This window comes from Ochotona curzoniae, unplaced genomic scaffold, assembly GCF_017591425.1.
Source record: "Ochotona curzoniae isolate NIBS_2020 unplaced genomic scaffold, NIBS_Ocur_1.0 contig_4148, whole genome shotgun sequence".
In the NCBI taxonomy this organism is placed as follows: Eukaryota; Metazoa; Chordata; class Mammalia; order Lagomorpha; family Ochotonidae; genus Ochotona; species Ochotona curzoniae.
The window spans coordinates 4,692,849-4,710,289 of NW_024466146.1; the positions used below are offsets into that span (position 1 = coordinate 4,692,849).

The following is a 17,441-nucleotide window of genomic DNA, read 5'->3' on the forward strand; positions in this document are numbered from 1 at the left end:
ATTCCACCAAGAATTTCATGGGCTTTAGAAATTTTCATGGTGAGGTAGTGACTGCTGTTGTGAGACAGTGGATTAAGCTGCCTCCTGCAAGGCTAGCATCTCATGTTGGAATGCTATGCACCTGGGAAAGCAGACAGCCCCAGTGCTTGGGTCCCTGTACCCTTGAGGGAGACATGAATGAACCTCCTAGTTCTCAGCTTTGATCTGGCCTACCCAGGTGAACAATTGAATGAAAGATTTCTCTCTCTCCTCCTCCTCTCTCTGTAATGCTATATTTCAAATAAAGCTATATTTCAAATACATAAATTAAATCTTTTTTTTTTTAACAGGGATCAGGTGATGAGGGTAATTCTTTAAAGATGTAGAGAAGATCATGCCACTCCTCTACTCAAAACCCGCTACTGGCTCCCCTCCTTCTTTATTAGAGCAAATTGAAGTCTCTCCAGAGATGGACAATGCACAAGATGGCTAAGACCCACATTACCCCCCATCACACTTTCCTTGTTGACTTCTCTGGCTTGCTGCAGGTTGCTTACTGCCTCTGAACTACCGAGAGCTTGACTACCCTTTGAATACATCAAGTGTGCTCTCTCCAGTCTTTGTTTCTCAACTTCCACTCCTTGCATGCCTTCTTTCTCCCTGGGTTCATGCTTGGTTCATTCCATTCCTTCTCTTCAAATGTTGGCTAAAAGGCCACGTGTTTAATAAGACCTTTCCTGACTGCCCTACCAGAAATGGTAAACTATAACCCAACAATCTCACCCCCCAGCACTACCCATTTTCTTCCATTCTTTATTCATTTTCTGTATATCTTTTCCATGTCTAATTCCTACACAGCTTGAGGGAATCTAAGCATGTGACTTAATATTCAGTGCTCAAATTCAGAACAGTGCCATTACGACATACTGTATGTCTTAGTTAATACTTTTCTAGTTATATTTTACTCTCTATATCAATTGCTTATTGTCTACTTATTCTAATATTTTTTGCTGTATTGCTTATTATTGTGCTCAGGCCCGTGGCCTAAAAAGATTCTGTCATATGTAATAGATATATAATTAAAATTGGCTGAATAAAGTACAAGTTTTTTTGAACAGCACTATGGATATATTTATGCAATTTGTGGAAATTAACTTTCCAGTGTGAAATGTATCATTTCCCCATGTTAGAATCTTTGGCATTTCTAATTGCTAAAATGCCTAGAGAGGTCTTTGAATTAAGTTTGAGTCTCCAAAATAAATCAACCATCTCTCAAACTTCCAGTCACACTCGGGTGCAACAGGATACTGGGTCTAAAATATGTGATAGTTTCAAAATTTCATCCACAGGAAAAATCACAGATTTTGTGGTCCAATCTTAGAAGGCCTTTATCAGGATTGGCCCTCCTCAGCTGATGAAGTTCATGCAGTAGATGGCGTGCTCAGAAGCATATCGGGGACATGACAGCCAGGTTATTTGGGCCTATAGAGAACGTGGAGTGCTGTGTCAGAATATGGGGAGCAGGACAGCTTGGACAGTTCTCCTGGCCAAGCTTTAGCAGCAAATATCTGGGTAAGTGGATGGATGCATTAGGGTGGACTTTGTCAACCAATGAACCTTGGAAGGGTTTTCTGAACCTTGGAGTAATGAAACCAACATCTCAGAACTATCAAAACTACTTAGATAATACCGTAGGAACATTCTTCACATCAGGATTTCTAAGATCAAGTGGATGCTGATGTAGTTCGGCAGCTAGGAGCATCCCTCCTCCACTCACCTCTCACCCCTGTACCGATACAGCAGAAAGAAAAGCTGCAAACATTTGTCTTATCTACTTTCCCCTACGCCTTAACCCTCTCTATTCTAATCAGTGGTCCTCATGGGCATACATCCTGGTTGACTATGAAAACAACCACAAAAATAAAATAAAATATTTATAAAAAGAAAAACCTTCCCTCTATAGTTTTATGCAAATCATTTATTAAAAATGACAGTGTTGATGGGAATAAGAATCAAACCTTATGTTAAATTCACACATTAATCACCCTTAGGCGGGTATAAACTGTGGTGAGTAGTTTATTTGGGTATTACTGATGCACATAGAGGAATGAGTCATATAAAATGGATAGTTTAAAATAGGTACTTCAAAATAATTATTTTGTAATTAATTTTAAAGAACTAAATTTCAGTATTTTCTTTGTATTTCTATATTGTTTCAATATGACCTCTTCTTCGCTATATTACTTTTAAAATTATAATTCCTATTTATTATTCTATGAAAAAGTTAAAATTGCTTTTAAGATGAATTATTTCCAAACTTTAAAAGCAGAAAAGCTCCTGTTTTTAGTTGTCATGGAATTTAAAAATTTTTCTGTCTCTCATGCAGGTTGATTATGAAGTCTGTTTTCTCATATCTAGACATTTATAACTTGAATAATTAATTTACTAAGCATCTACTGAATCAAAGGAAACTTATGATTAAGCAGCCAAAAATTCTGTCTTCCAAAAGAATGCCACAGGAAAAAGAAATTCAAGGAATGATTAGTTACTGAGGATACAATAAGAAAATGGTAGATGTTTCTCATTGGCCTGATAAGCCCAGTAGAAAGTTAGATGATATTCAGGAAAGTATTCTGATTTCTTAGAAGTAGGTCTCTCTCTCTCTCTTTCTTTCTCTCTCTCTCTCACACATACATCCAAAAACTCACATGAGAGTCAATAATTCACAAAAAATGCTTACCCAACTTTCAAGCAATGAAATCAGACTATTCATGGTCAAAACAGCATAAATAAGCCACTTCCATTACGCTTAGCTACTACATCAAAACTCCTGCAGGAGCCATTGTAATGGAATCAGAATTTATTTGCTTAAAATATTTCTTCCAAATAAAAAAAAGAGTCTAATAAAATACTTTTAAAAAATGTTTTCACAAAAGGAGATGCTGTTGATCCGTCTCAGCACTCCTGTACGCCTGTATGCTTCCTACCTTCTTTCCCTGTGTAGTGTGTTCACGGATTCCCGAGTCCTCCACAGTTCATTCCTGATGCTGATGACGGCCTAGGGAAGCAAGAAACAGAGAGGTTATGGGATCAATTTGACCTGAATATCTGAAAGTTCATAGTGAGAACACGAACTTAGAGAGAGAGAGAGAGAGAGAGAGAGAGAGAGAGAGAGAGAATCAAGATGGCAAAATAGTGTAAGGACATGTTTAAACAGAAGGAGAATCATTAGCCAGTGTGAAGCAGAGAGGGCACGTTCCAGGAAATAGGAGAGGATAGGACAGCAGAGGGACACCCAGAGACTGACAGACACAGGAAAGCAGTGAAAACAATGGTGTGGTGTGGCAGTGACTGATACCCCAGTGGCATTCAGTGAACCGGGATCTGAACTCCACCAACAGCCAGAACTACAAAAGCAACAAGATGGGAAGGGACATCCACCTGGAGCTCTGGAGGTGAACCCAGACAAAGAAGTGCTCATTCTGCTGCTCTGTTTGATTTGACCAAGAACAGAGACAGAGACAGAGAAGCAGGTCCCAGATGGGCGGTGCAGCTGAATTAGGTGCCATTTTGTTTGAGGATGCAAAGGCTATGGGGCAGGACTGCACATGCATGGAGCAGGGAGTGAACTCATTTCTGACTCAGTGAACTGCAACAACGTGGCATCCTATAAGTTCCACCCAAGACAGGTCCGGGTAGCCAGACTTCAGTCAGCCAGAGCTGACGGCCAGCAGATCAAGAACTCTAGTAGTGACACATCCGATGCCATTTCATACAGTGTGGCAAACAAATTTAAGATTACAGTGACAAATTTAAGATTACAGTGAGCTATGCATGTACTGAGCTTGGTGAGAACTCACCGAGCTCAGTGATTTGTGCTGGTCCCACGGGAAAATAATAATGAGTATGGCATTGTATGGGTGAAAATAGGTTCATGTGGCCCTCAGACCTAAAGTCCAACAGGTTCTGGCAAGATCAGCACCACCAACAACCTAGCTATATAGGACACCTTGTGTCTCCATAATCCTAGGACCTACTCCGACTGCAAGTGGGAGAAAGGTTGTACAGACAATGGTGCAGCCTCAGCTGCAACAGTGTTACAGCTGTAACAGTGTCACAGGAGGTGGAGACTGGTGAGCCAGGAGCTGGGGCTACTGAGACCATGGAGGAAATCTAACATAAGAGCCCAGACCTGAAACTCGCTGGAGAAAATGGCACAACTGACTGCAAACAAAGAGCTGTGTGCCAACTGCAATAAGTAAAATCTAACTGTAGACTTGTGGGTGACAGAGCTTAGAAACCTGCCCCAAGGAGAAGGATCTGCTAACCAGAAGTACAAATACCAAGAACAAAATATAAGACAGAGGCACAATAAATATTACTGCAAACTCCCCTGCAAAGGAGCAAAAACCCTTTGCCAACCTCAGAGTTCACTGAGGAAGACATCGAGAAAATGGGAGATACAGAATTCAAAACACTTGTTATAAAACCTCATATCAACAATGAGAAGCATGTACAGCAGGCATTCAAGGAATTCTAGGAATATGTCACACTGAAAATGAATCAAATGAAAGCTGATATATCAGAAATGAAGAATACAGTGGAGCAAATTAAAAGTACAGTGTAGAGTCTCGTCTCCAAAATAGAATGAAGGATGCAGAAAAAAAGAATCTCAAAATTAGAAGATATTTCCTGTCACCAGGGGAAAAAAACAAAAAGCTGGAAGCAGAGCTGGATCAGGCCAAAACGAGTATTCAAGAATTGGAAGACACTATTAAGAGGCCAAATATAAGAGTTATGGGAGTCCCAGAAGGTGCAGAAAGAGAAGCTGGGATTAAAGGTGTATTCAATGAAATAATAAGGGAAAATTTCCCTAATCTGGAAAAGCATTGGGAAACAAGATCCAGGAGGGTCAAATGAACTCCCAGCAGGGTTGACCAAAAACAATCTTCGCCAAGATACATGATAATCAAGCTCTCTTCAATAGAACCCTTAAGATTTTTTTTTTTTAAAAAGATGTCTTTATTTTTATTTGAAAGGCAGATTTACAGAAAGAGATTCCACCCTAGTTCGCTTCCCAGATGGCTGCAACAGCCAAAGCTCAGCTGATCTGAAGCTGGGAGCAAGGACCCAGGGACTGTGGGTGCAGGGACCCGAGGACTTCAGCCATTTTCAGCTGCTTTTCCAGCAGCAAGCAGGGAGCTGGATCAGTGCCAGGACATGAACTGGTACCAATGGATACCAGTGCTGAAGTCAGATTAGCCTACTATGCCAATGCGTTGGTCCCTTAAGATGTTTTTAAAAGTTCTAATGACTATGAGCATGCCTATAATATAATTTATGTTGAAAAAAACTATATAGTCAATGTGCTTTTCAGAAAATATAAGTTAATTTTAAAAAATCTCTTAAAGGAAGTAAATATATCAATATGTGATTATGGTTGTGGCTAAAGGGGCTGTGCGATGGATTGTTTGTGACTTTAATTGCATCCCGGCTTATTTAAATTTTCTACAATAAGTAGGGATGCAATTCATGATTAGAGATCAAAAGTTATTCCAAAACTACATTCCTAAACATTTCATTGTTCATCACATTAACATTTTGAAAATATCTGTCAAACTAGGGAATGACTCCAAATGGTCCAGATGAATTGTGAATTAGCAATGGCCCTTGGCCCTTATGGTCTCACCTGATGATGCGCTTTATTGCCGTGTATCTGTTGGGCTTGCGAAATCCTTCGAGATATGTACTCAGAGGGTCCCAAGGCTGCTGCTTCTGCTGGTCCAGCTAGCCTTACGTGGACTGGTGTATTGGAACCATCGTACTGAATGGAAAACCTATAATAAAGTAGATTTTGTAAAGTGCGACATTGAATGAAGACTCTTTACTAATAACTCCCAAATATCCATTAAAGAGCCTTGTTTGGCTCTTTGTAGTCTTTTAACAGAAAGATTATTTAGTTGACAATCAGCCAATACTAGTTAGCTAGTACCTACTCCTTGACCATCTACATAAGAGAATATGAAGAAGTTCAGGAATGAGTTCAGGAAATCTCCCTGGTCATCTTGCCCAGGTCAAATATCACAGGCTCTAAGTATGGCTGTTTGCTATGACGTCATATTTGAATGAGCACAGAATCAATTGGACAAGCTTAAGGTCAGGCACTTTCTGTTTTACATAGTTTCATTCCTTTGTTCAAAACCTATTTTTAAACTACTTTGCCATCTTGAGTCACTACAGATAAATGGAACAACTTGACTAGAGAATGCTCCTTGCTCACAGAGTTCACCTCTGGCACACAAATATACCATCTTGTTTGACATACTGTAATATTTCTGCAATGGTAAATGCAGGGAAAGAAGTGATTTTTATGTGGTGGCTTAATTATGTCATTAAAAGGTGGGTATTTTGAGTTAGAAAACCAAGGCAACTCATAATTTTTTCGTGACACATTTCCCGAGGGACGCACGCCACCCCTGCTCTTTCTAACTTAATTCTTACACCTTGGAGTTGTTCCAGTCTGCCTTAATCATTTCAGACCACTGTAACAACACAACACATGCTGGGCAGATGTCTTAAATAAAGGACTTTCGCTTTCTTGCAGTTCCAGAAGCTGAAAGTGTAAGATTAAGATGCACACCCTACTTTTTATACTCACACAAACATTGAAACACACACTGAGTTTGCTTTTGAAATACAAACAAAATCATCTCATATGTACTACTCACCTTCAGCTTGTTTATTTTTTTTTCTCATGAGGTATGAATGGTGAATATAGGTGGGCAAAGAGGTAGGAACTAAGAATCCTGTTACCTTAGGTAGATTCTCTATGACATATGTTCTAGTATTTTCCTTCCAGAGGTCTCTGATATTTCTAATTTACAGCCTTGGCCACTCATGCCACAGCAATATTCCTTTTTTCCCTTAAAGATGTATTTATTTTGATTGAAAGGGCATATTTACAGAGAGAAGGAAAGAAAGATCTTCTGTCCACTGGTTCACTCCCCAGATGGCCACAACATCAAGGGCTGAGCCAATCTGGAGCCAGGAGCCAAGAGGCAGGAGTTTCTTCTGGGTTTCCCATGTGGCTGCAGGGTCTCAAGGTCTTGGAGCATCCTTCAAAGGGTTAAGCAGGGAACTGAATGGGAAGTGAAGTTGTTGGAACACAAACTGGCACCCTTATGGGATACTGGTGCTTGCAGAAAGAGAATTGGCTAGTTGAGCCTTTGTACCAGCCCCACGCCCAATATTCTTCATTACTGTACAATGAAGCTTTCTTCTCTGTAAGACAGATGGCCAAATATGGATTGCAGCCAAAACTTAGGTGTACTTAAGTTTTGTTGTATAATTATCTAAGCCAATCCCTCCCCTCACGTTGGATTTTCTTCTCGGCTGTTCTAATAATTCTTTAGTCCTCCATCAATTATCATTTTTCTCTTTGTTAACTAATTTTTTAACATATAAATATGTTGTTATTTCCCCCATTTTAACAAGAAACTCTTTGAACCTAGTTGTCTTTCATCCTACACCACCATTCTATTCCTTGGTAGTGAAGGAAAAAAAAAAAACCCTTGGACTTTACCTGGTGATGTTTAATTCCTTAGTACTCCCATTCTATGTTTTCCACAAGTATCTAATTTTTTTTCATTTCATTTGAAAGACAGAAGCAAACTGAGAAACACAAACAGAGAAAGATCTTTTCTCACACTGGTTCACCCTTCCAAAAATGCCCACAACAGCTGAGGCTGGGTCAGGCCAAAGCATAAGTCCAGAACCCGACCTGATTTCCCCATCCAAGTGGCAGGAGCCCAGATATGTGGGTCATTAGTGTTGTCTTTCAGGGAGGCTGCAGAGGCTGGGCCTGAGACCATCTGAAACCAGGAGCCAGAAGCCAGGAGGCAGGAGCATCTTCCAGGCTACAAGCAGAGAACTGGACTGGAAGTGGAGCAGCTGGGAAAGAACACCAGTGCTGGCAGGCTGAGCATTGGTCTGTCAAGCCACTGTGCCAACCTCTTCATGCTATATTCTGTAAGAGCTCACTATCTATCTTATTTATCTGTTCACTGTGCAGTCCATTTTATTATTTAGTTAATCAGTCATTCAACACATATTTATTGGGCATTTATCAGATTCAGACATTGTTATGGATTCTGGCAATACAACTGGAATGGATTCACCTGCTCACAGAGTTTATATTATAGCAGTATGTAAATAAGCTAATTTAGCAAAAAATACCTAGAGCATTCAAAGTTGATAAAATGCATTGAAGTAAAGTAGAGGGGGATGATGACTCGTGCTAGAGCAAGGATGAGGCTGAAATAATGAATGTTTGTCAGCAAAAGCATGACATATTTCAGCACACTTGGTGAATCTTTGGACAGTACATAGACAAGTTGGGCTGGAAAGCGGCATAACAATACGGGTAGCCCAAGATTCCAGTATGCTTGGTATATCCAGGTGGTCACAAAGATAGCCTGTGGCTTAACTGGAAAAAGCGAGAGAAGGGCACACAAGACTAACATGGGGAAAGGGGCTGAGGTCCTTCAGGACAGGCTACAGGGCACTGGAAGACATCAGGGTTTCTTTGAAGTTGGAAGCTATCAGAAAGTTTGTGCAGGGGCCAGAAGGCACAGTTAGTAAAATTTCTCCCTGTTACGCCAGCATCCCACAGAGGCACTTGTTCAAGGCCTGGCTGCTATGTTTTTGATCCAGCTCCCCTGCTAATGCCCTTGGAAAGCAGTAGGGGACAGTCCAGTGCTTGGGATCCTGTGCCAATGTAAGCTCTATGTGAAGCTCCCAGCCAGTGATTTGCCCGGTGCCTGCCATTGCAGCCTTTTGGGGTGTGAAATCCAAAAGAGGGTTCACTTTCAGAGGATGGAAGATCTTGCTTTGTGCCCTGCTGTCTCTGTAACTCTCCCTTTCAAATAATAATAAAAATACGTTTTCAAAAAGTTTGTGTAGAAAAATGGCTTAATCCGATAAAGTGTGGGAAATATCACCTTACTTGAGATGCTAGGAGGAGCCCAGGGGACACCATGGAAGAGGCAAAGAACCCAGCTGGGATGCCAACACAGCAATGCAGAAGAGGGTAAGCGAGGGGAAGCAAACGATTGAACAGTTGCAAGCTAAGGCACATCCTTTAAAGAAAAGATGCCAGTCTGAAGCGGAGAGATTGCTTGTGGTCTTACTGGGGCTTGGTGGAGCAGTCAGAATCGGTGCTGGAGCACAGCCATCGGGAGGTCTGCAGCTCAGACTGAAGAGGAGCTCTGGCTGTGTCATGTTGAACTTGGGAAGATAGGGAGCGATGTAAGAAAGACAAGTGAGCTTGTGAAGGTGAGGGATGCCACCGCATTTGTGTTAAATATGTATAAACAGTCCGTTCAGTTTCAGTGGCCAAAAGAAATGCAAACGTGAATCATATTGGTGTTTATGCTCTAAGAAAATGTGGGAATTTACATAAGAATTCAAAGATTCAATCACTTGACTTGTTTGATTAACATGTTTCATTGTCACCCTCTTATGGAAAGCTGGAAAGAACTGACTTGAAAAATAAAGATGAAATGGCACCTAATAGCTTTACTTTTACCTTTAAGCTTGAATTCTTTGTAATATATTAAATCTATACAACAAAATGCTATCCAAATTTCCTACCTTATTTATGGATCAAAACTTCTAAGTTTTTGTGATATAGGAATAATAAATGGCATCTGATGATGAAGTCATTCTATTTTCTTTAAAGATCTATAAAATCACAAGAGTAATGCAACAAAATGATCACACAATTGTAAGACTCGGAGATTGAAGTGAAAATTTGCTGGTGGCTTCTGAGAAAAGATTAGAGAATTCTAAATTAATAAATGAACATAAAGATTCCTAGGCTGGGTCTTCTGTTATTTTTGGCATGTCAGCATCAGAAAAGCTACTGTTCGGTCCTCTGTTGGCCACGCTGCCCCACGCTCAGGTTCCCTCGGCTGCCACTAGGGGGCGCGCACTCACAGGCACTCACCAAGCCCTGTGTTCCGTGTTCCCCTGGTCCAGCAGTCTCTGTCTGGCCATGGCATCCCTCCTTCTGTAGCGCCCTCGCAGCAGATTGTTTTTGAGGGTCCCGAAGAGGAACTTTGTGTTCTCCTTTGCTGACACCTGCATAAATAGTCAACATGACGAAGGGCACCAGATCACTCAGGCATGACTTACTCCGGTGGACCAGCCCCCCTCTTGCTTACTCTGGTGGACCAGCCACCCTTGCAACCCAGACATTTAGAATTGGAAAGCAGAACAGGCTATGGAAAAGAACTGTCTGGGATCACTAATATTTGGTCCTGTGGATCCCTTTGTGCATTGGATACTAACTTCTTGATTGTCAGCAAAAGTTTCCTAAATTTAATTCTGACTATAGCTTCAGTTAACTCTACCCATCCATCTTACAAGAGAATTCTACACACACACACACACACACACACACACACACACACACACACACACACACACACACACACGGAGGGAATCTGCTTCCTTCCATTTCAGCACTTAAAATGTAAAATGTAAAGCATCATAACAAAGTGACCACATGGTGTCACTCTAACACCGACAGGAGCTAGCTGTTAGCAATAATGGGAAGATGGATCTCAGCCCAGTGAACCTGAAGATCTGGGTTAATACAGCTCAGTGAGGCATAGCCCGCTGAAGCTCCTTGGCAAGAATGCCCAGGCCATTCACGCTAAAGAGTGAGCGACAGGGAAAGATGCTGGACAACCTCTCTCTTTACCGCGGTATTTGCTGAGGATGCCAGCGGCCTGGAGAAACTGAATCCTAGGAACTTTGTGACGAAAATAAAGTGCTCTTTCTGGGGAAAGATTAGGGTGCTTTTTGTTCAAATTACATTATCTTATTTCTTCTTCTTTTTAGAAAATATTAACGTTATTTTGTATTAGTGGTTTTCTTAAAAACAAAACAACTTCAAAAGCCAGCCTCAGTCTTAATTACACACTCCACTAATCAAAAATGAAAGGATAGCACTTTTTTCTAAACGAAGGAGTACTTGAAATTTATGGCTTTGAAAGACATGTGTTAAAAGGGAAAACTTCATCAAAGTTAGACTTAGCAGCTAGATGCCCTGTCACATCATTTTTACCAAATCAGAGTTCTTTTCTCTTTTATCTAGGTCATTTCCAAGCTTATTCTATCAAACGTTTCACAGACATGTTCTATCACATGGTAGAGGATCAGTGGTGTCAGGCTAGATTTAGGCCTTTTCTTGTCCCTAAAATTTTTTTTTTTTACTAAAATGTTCAGTGTAAGGAAAGTATATTTGTATCAGTACATATTTAAGTTTGCATTGACCACTTCCTTAACCTGAAATTTTAGTGAGAGCAATAGAGTTTGTGATTTTCCTGGAACAAGCATCCAGGTTAGCCACCACGGGTTACAGAGAATGAATGAGTAGTTTGGTAGACTGCATTTAGCTGTTACCTGAATACCGTGCTCAACCACAGGGTGAGACTGCTGGTGGGACGTGTTGTGAAGACCGGAGAAGAAACACATCTGGCAGAGGTTGTAGTCGAGACACTTCAGACAGCGGTATCTGCCAATTATAATGGAAGCACAGCTGATATCACTACTATGAGGTGAACAAAGAAAATAATATTTGAGGGGAGTATGAACACCATAAAATAAAGTTTCCCCAAAGCTTTACAGGCATATCAATTGGCTCTGGTTTTTTTTTAAAGCTATTTATTTATTTATTTGAAAGCCAGAATTACAAAGAAAGGGGGAAAAACAGAGAGAGAAGAAGGACGAGGAAAAGAAGATGGAGCGGGGAGAGAGAGAGACAGAGAAAGCTCTTCCATCTGCTAGCTCACTCCCCAATGAATGCAAAAGCCATGGTAGGTTAGCTGATGTCAGGAGCCACAAACTTCCTCTGGGTCTCTCACAGGAATGCAGGTGCCCAGACACTTGGGCCATCTTCTGCTAGTTTCTGAGGCAGTTTATCAGGGAGCCGATCATAAGTGAGGCAGCTCAGATCTCAACCAACACCCACACAAGAGGCTGACACTGCAAATAGTGACCTAACCCACTGCTCCACAATGCTATCCCCTATTTTTTCATTTCATTTTTATCTATTTATGTTGCTTACCTGAAAGGCAGCAAGATAGAGAAAGGGTGTGTGTGTGTGTGTGTGGCAGGGGGTCTTTCTCATTTGCTGGTTTATGCATCAAATGCCAGGGAAGCTGGAATTGAACCAGACAGGAGTCAGGGTCCAGTAATCAACCCAATCACCCATACAAGTGGCAAAGACACAAAGTACTTGGCGCATCACCTGCTACCTCTCAAGGAAGTTGTAATTGAGAGCTGAGCCAGGGCTTGAGCCCAGGCATGCTCACATGAAATGCGGGCCTTCTGAGTGGTTTCCTAAGCACTCCACAAAGTGCTCATTGCTACTGCTTTTATTTAACAAAGGAAATATTCATTTGATACGATTCTCAATGTGGAGTTACATTCATATGGTTTTATTGAAGAGATTATTGGTGAAAAAACACATCCGTCCCCATAGATGTCTTCTGTAGTATTGTGTACTGCCACTTTTCCGCATGGGTGCTGGAGGGGAAATTAAGCCATAAATATCATTTTTAGGAGTTTGTACATAGGAACCACAGTGCAGGAGGGGGAGTTTTCCATCAGTCAGAAGTTGAGTGACCACCACACTCACATGCTGACATTGCAGTTTCTCTTATAAATGATTATAGCCTTAAAACTCGGGGTGATCCAAAGGAGGGAAGAGATGCTGAGACGATCTTGAAAGGTGAGATGTCTTGACACAGGGGAGCTCTTGTGAAATCAAGCAGTCATGAATTAGTAAATTTTAAGTATGTGTGAACAGAATTTTATAGATAACCATATCAGAGATCGGCATCACAGTTCCTGATAATCTGACTTTTTGGTAGCTACAGGTGTTCTGTGTTCCTCCAGGACAATGACTGGTAAGAATTAAGCAACTCTAGTTCCTTTAGGCTGGATATAACGTTCTTCAGCTCAGAGCAGTTCCTAACCATCTTACTTTTCGCCCATGTGCTACTTGCCTTGCTCCTGTAGTCATTTGAGTTTTCAACTCTTAAAAAATTCAAAAACAGAAATGGGACAAGATTCCGATTCTTTTTAGGTTTCTGGTCTTACTTCCAAAACATTGACAAGGAAGCTTGAGACAGCAGCCAGCAACAGGAGATGCTGAATGCCAAGTGGAAGTCGTCGGAGATCGTGATGCTCTGGGCTGATGTGGTCAGAAGAATTTTGTGGAAGAAGTGAGATTAAAACTGTGGATGGAAGGCTGTGCTGGAGGTAAAGGCAGAGGAAACTCAAGGTAGAGAAGAGATGGAATAAGGTGAGGGAGCCTGAGGAGATGAGAATTTAGAGGACATCAGATCTCTCAGACCTATTGATTATCCTGAAGAACAGAGGATAGCAGAAGGTCTTGCAAGTCTGACAAGCCATTGGATAGGTGAGCCAGAGTATGTAAATTTCATGAGACCAAAGCTCAGCTGTGTTTGTTCACTGGTACCCCCTCAATAGCGTCCCGTAGCAGGAATTAAGAAGTATTGACTAACGATGGCACCAGCTACATTTCCGAGTACTTTTTATGCAGACAGTAAGCAGGTATTAATGCAGTTAATCCCCATGAAGTCCTTTATAATATGGTTGCTATTACTGTCTTTTTACAGATGAGAAAAATTAAATCAAGAGGGTTAAAGTAAGTTCCACAAAGTTGTACAACTCCTCAGTTCAACAAAAGGTTCTGAACCCTGGCATATGGCTGGGATGGTTTTAGATGCTAGAACAGACCATTGAGGTGGAAGGGTTCAGTTTGAATTCTTATACCACCACTAATAACGGTAGCAGTAATAAGAGTTGGGTTGGAAACTGAAGCTCACTGTTCTGGAAACTACCTTGTATGTGGGAGGTTTCCAATGACTATCATTAGAATGAAGTTGAATGAATGAATGATTAGGTTTTTCAACAGGAAAATGGAGCTAATAAATCCTATCCTACTAGCCTTGCAAAGTGTTTACCAAGCTTTGAAAAGTATTCAACATGCATAAGTGGGAAGCCATTTACTTTTTAAATACAGTGTACCACGTAATTTTTTGATACGGTTTACTGGATGAGTCATCCATGACAGCTGCTTTGTCTAGTCCTACTGTGTAGCTGGCTATTCGTGCCTGCTATATACCTATGAGTTTTCTTCTGTCTTCCTTAAGGCACATAGTAACTCCAAGTTTTACTTCCCTGGTGTTTTATTTTGTGGGCCACCTATAGCTCATCTATAGCTCTCCCAGATGCAATTTTGAGAGTTATCCTCAAAGGCTTTTTTCAAAAGTCGTACTCTTTCTGCCCCAAACCTAGTTTTCAGATCTGCCCTTTCCTCTAGGTGGAGGAAAGATGGGTCTTCCATTGGTTTGCCTGATGCTGATCTTTCTTTTGGGCTTGAAATCTTGTTCTCAGATGTCTACACAAGGAGGCAGCATAACACCAGCTCACCAGCCCCTGCCAGTTAATCCTGTGACTTAAGTCATTTCACATTTCTGTAAATTGTGCATAACAATATCACTCTGTTTTAGGGGTTTACAGTTTGTTTTAATGAAAATGAATTATGACCCACTCAGCCTAGCACTGCTTAATACTTAACAAATATAAACTGTTATTATTAATTGTTGGTGTCTCCAAAATATTTTTCCCCTGCAACCAAAACTAAATTCTTAAAGCAATCAAAATGTCTTTTGGATTAAGGTTGGCATTGTGAGGCCATGGATTAAGTCATGGCCTGCAATGCCAGCATCCCATATAAGCATCAGAATAAGTACCAGCTGCTCTGCTTCAGCTCTTTCTCACTGCCAAAGTGTCTGAGAAAGTTAGTGGAAGACAGCTGAAGTGCTGGGGTCCCTGTCACCTAAACGGGAGACCAAGATGGAGTTCCAGGCTCCCGGCTATGAACCAGCAGATGGAAGATCTTTAGCTCTCTTACTTTATCTCTAACTCTGCCCTTCACATTAAAAAAAAAAAGTCTTTAAAAAAATCAAGGAAGAAATGAATATCTGTCAATTGATTTATTGTCAACCAAGATGCCTCATACAGGGAATTATTTAGCCAATAAAATCAATTGAGTTCCTGAAGTTTGAGAAGGACCCCAGAGATAACGTAGCTCCAACTTCACACTTGGAGAATGACAATGTGTGGAAATTAGTGGTGACTATACCTCAGCCCCATGATCGGGAAGGCCCTGCAGATGCTGCACCGCACGGGGTGAGGAAGCATCTCGGAGGCTGATAGCCGATGGCAGGTGGGAAGCCACAGCAGGATCAGAGGCTCAGATTGCACCCAACATAAGAATTTCTCCTCTTTGATTGTAGGGCTCAGCACCTGTGAAGACAACAGCTTCAAGAAGCACTCCTAGGCACGGTTTTGAATTTTTCATGGTCTCTTGTGGTTGCATTTCTGCCAACTCTGCTGAAAATGTTTAGCACATGAAAAGGTAGGGGCAAGTCAACCTCCTAAATGAGGTTGTCTAGGATGCCGTGTGAGGTCAGCCAATATGCCAAATCAGTTGGCAAACTCTTCAAGAATGTCTGTCCCGACGCTCAGCGACATGTGTATGGCACTCACCCCTTGGAAACAGCCTCTCGTGGCACTTTCCACAGAGCACAGGGCACGGCTCTCCCCCACGACAGCTGGAATCTGAAACGGGCAATCATGTTAGTTAGAAAAAAGAGAAATACATGATCACCTAAGTCAGCACACCCGAGTGAGGGGCTCTCAGCCAGGGAGTCTAAGGCAGTGGTCACTATGCTTGTTAGAATCAAGAACTGAGGGCCTAACGGCCAAAACTCCTCGCCTTGCACATGCTGGGATCCCATATGGATGCCACTTCGTATCCCGGTGGCCCCGCTTCCTACCCAGCTCCCTGCTTGTGGCCTGGGAAAGCAGTCCGGGATGGCCCAAAGCCTTGGGACCCTGTACCCACATGGGAGACCCAGAAGAGGTTCCTGGGTCCTGGCTTCTGATTAACTCAGTTCTGGCCATTGTAGCCGCTTGGGGAGTGAATCATCAGACAGAAGATCTTCCTCTCTGTCTCTCCTCCTCTTTGTATATATGACTTTGCAATAAAAATAAATAAATCTTAAAAAAAAACAAAGAGTGAGAGAGGAATAGAATGAGTATGTTGAAGAGACACTTGCATTTTTATGTTCATTACAGCTTTATTCACAAGTTGAGATGTAGACTAAACCTACATACTGAACAATGGATACACAAAAATGATAACACACATATATACATTGGAATATTATTCAGTCCTAAAAAGGAAGGAAACCTTTTTTTTTTTCCTACAATGCAGATGAATCTGGATTTAAAAAAAAAAAACCCTAAGTAAAATAAATCAGAGGGAAACAAATAGTGCATGATCTCACTTGCATAGGGTATTCACAAGTGTTGAACTCAATGTAAGATGGCGGTGTTCTGTGGAGCTAATTCACAGCATGGTGACTAGTTAATAATATTATATCTTAATTGTGTTCAACCCCCTTACCCCCAAAAGGTAACTGTGAGTGACTGATATGCTAATTCTTTTTTATTAGACTTTAATTGATTAATTTGCATTTTTTCAATGAAAATACAGAGGGACAGAAATAGAGATCATTTATTTGCTGTTTCACTCTCCAAATGATTGCAGTAACCAGAGGTAGCCTCCCTCCTGGGTGGCAGGGACCCAAGAACCAGAGCCATTCCTTGCTGCTCCCCAGGGAGCACATTGGCAGAGTGGAGCTGCCAATCCAGACACCGTGGTATGGGTTAAGGCATCTCAGGGGCATCTTAACTTCCAGGCCAAATGCCCCGAATGTTCGTGTATCTGATTATGGTAATCATCACACATGCACTATTACTTCAAATTATCATATTGTACATTTCGAATACGCTCATACAAGTTTTGTTTGTCAATCAAATAATTTTAAACAAACAAAGAGGGTTGGCTGAGAGTCAACATTTTGTGGAAGGTCACCAAAAGCAGGTTAACTGCAAAGACAGGACCTAACTACAGAATGCTTTATATTCTTTTCTGAGGGTTTTTCACAAAGTTTTGTGACACTCTAAATTTATGCATATCCTCTTAGCTCAATGTATACCATCTTATTCAGCGGTTTTTATGTTCCAATAACAGTCACTTTAAGGAAGCTAACTAAGATGCTGGGAAGTCCTTGCGACTGCTAAGGTGGGTAGGGACTTGGCTAGAACATCATCTAGATGAATGGATACATGCACTGTCATTTCCATTTGCTCCGTTGGGTAACAGGTCCTAATTTCATGTCTGATGTCTTCTGCAGCACATGCTCTCAGCAGGCATTGCTTGCAAGCTCAGAGGTAATCTCCAAGACCCCCTGCTGGCTCCATCAACTTGAATAAACATTCTTCTAATCAGG

The 17,441-nt window shown here is 41.3% G+C and overlaps 1 protein-coding gene across 1 annotated transcript in view; it reads right to left on the minus strand.

Annotated features, from left to right (window-relative positions):
• Positions 1-17,441, minus strand: part of DYTN (dystrotelin) — a 46,175-nt gene that overhangs the window by 11,948 nt on the left and 16,786 nt on the right. Inside the window, exons 6-11 of the mRNA XM_040984389.1 lie at positions 15,631-15,702; positions 15,224-15,387; positions 11,449-11,560; positions 9,986-10,119; positions 5,669-5,816; positions 2,967-3,037 (exon numbers count right to left, since the gene is read on the minus strand). Of these exons, the coding sequence (XP_040840323.1) occupies positions 2,967-3,037; positions 5,669-5,816; positions 9,986-10,119; positions 11,449-11,560; positions 15,224-15,387; positions 15,631-15,702 (701 nt within the window). The remainder of the gene's footprint in view (positions 1-2,966; positions 3,038-5,668; positions 5,817-9,985; positions 10,120-11,448; positions 11,561-15,223; positions 15,388-15,630; positions 15,703-17,441) is intronic.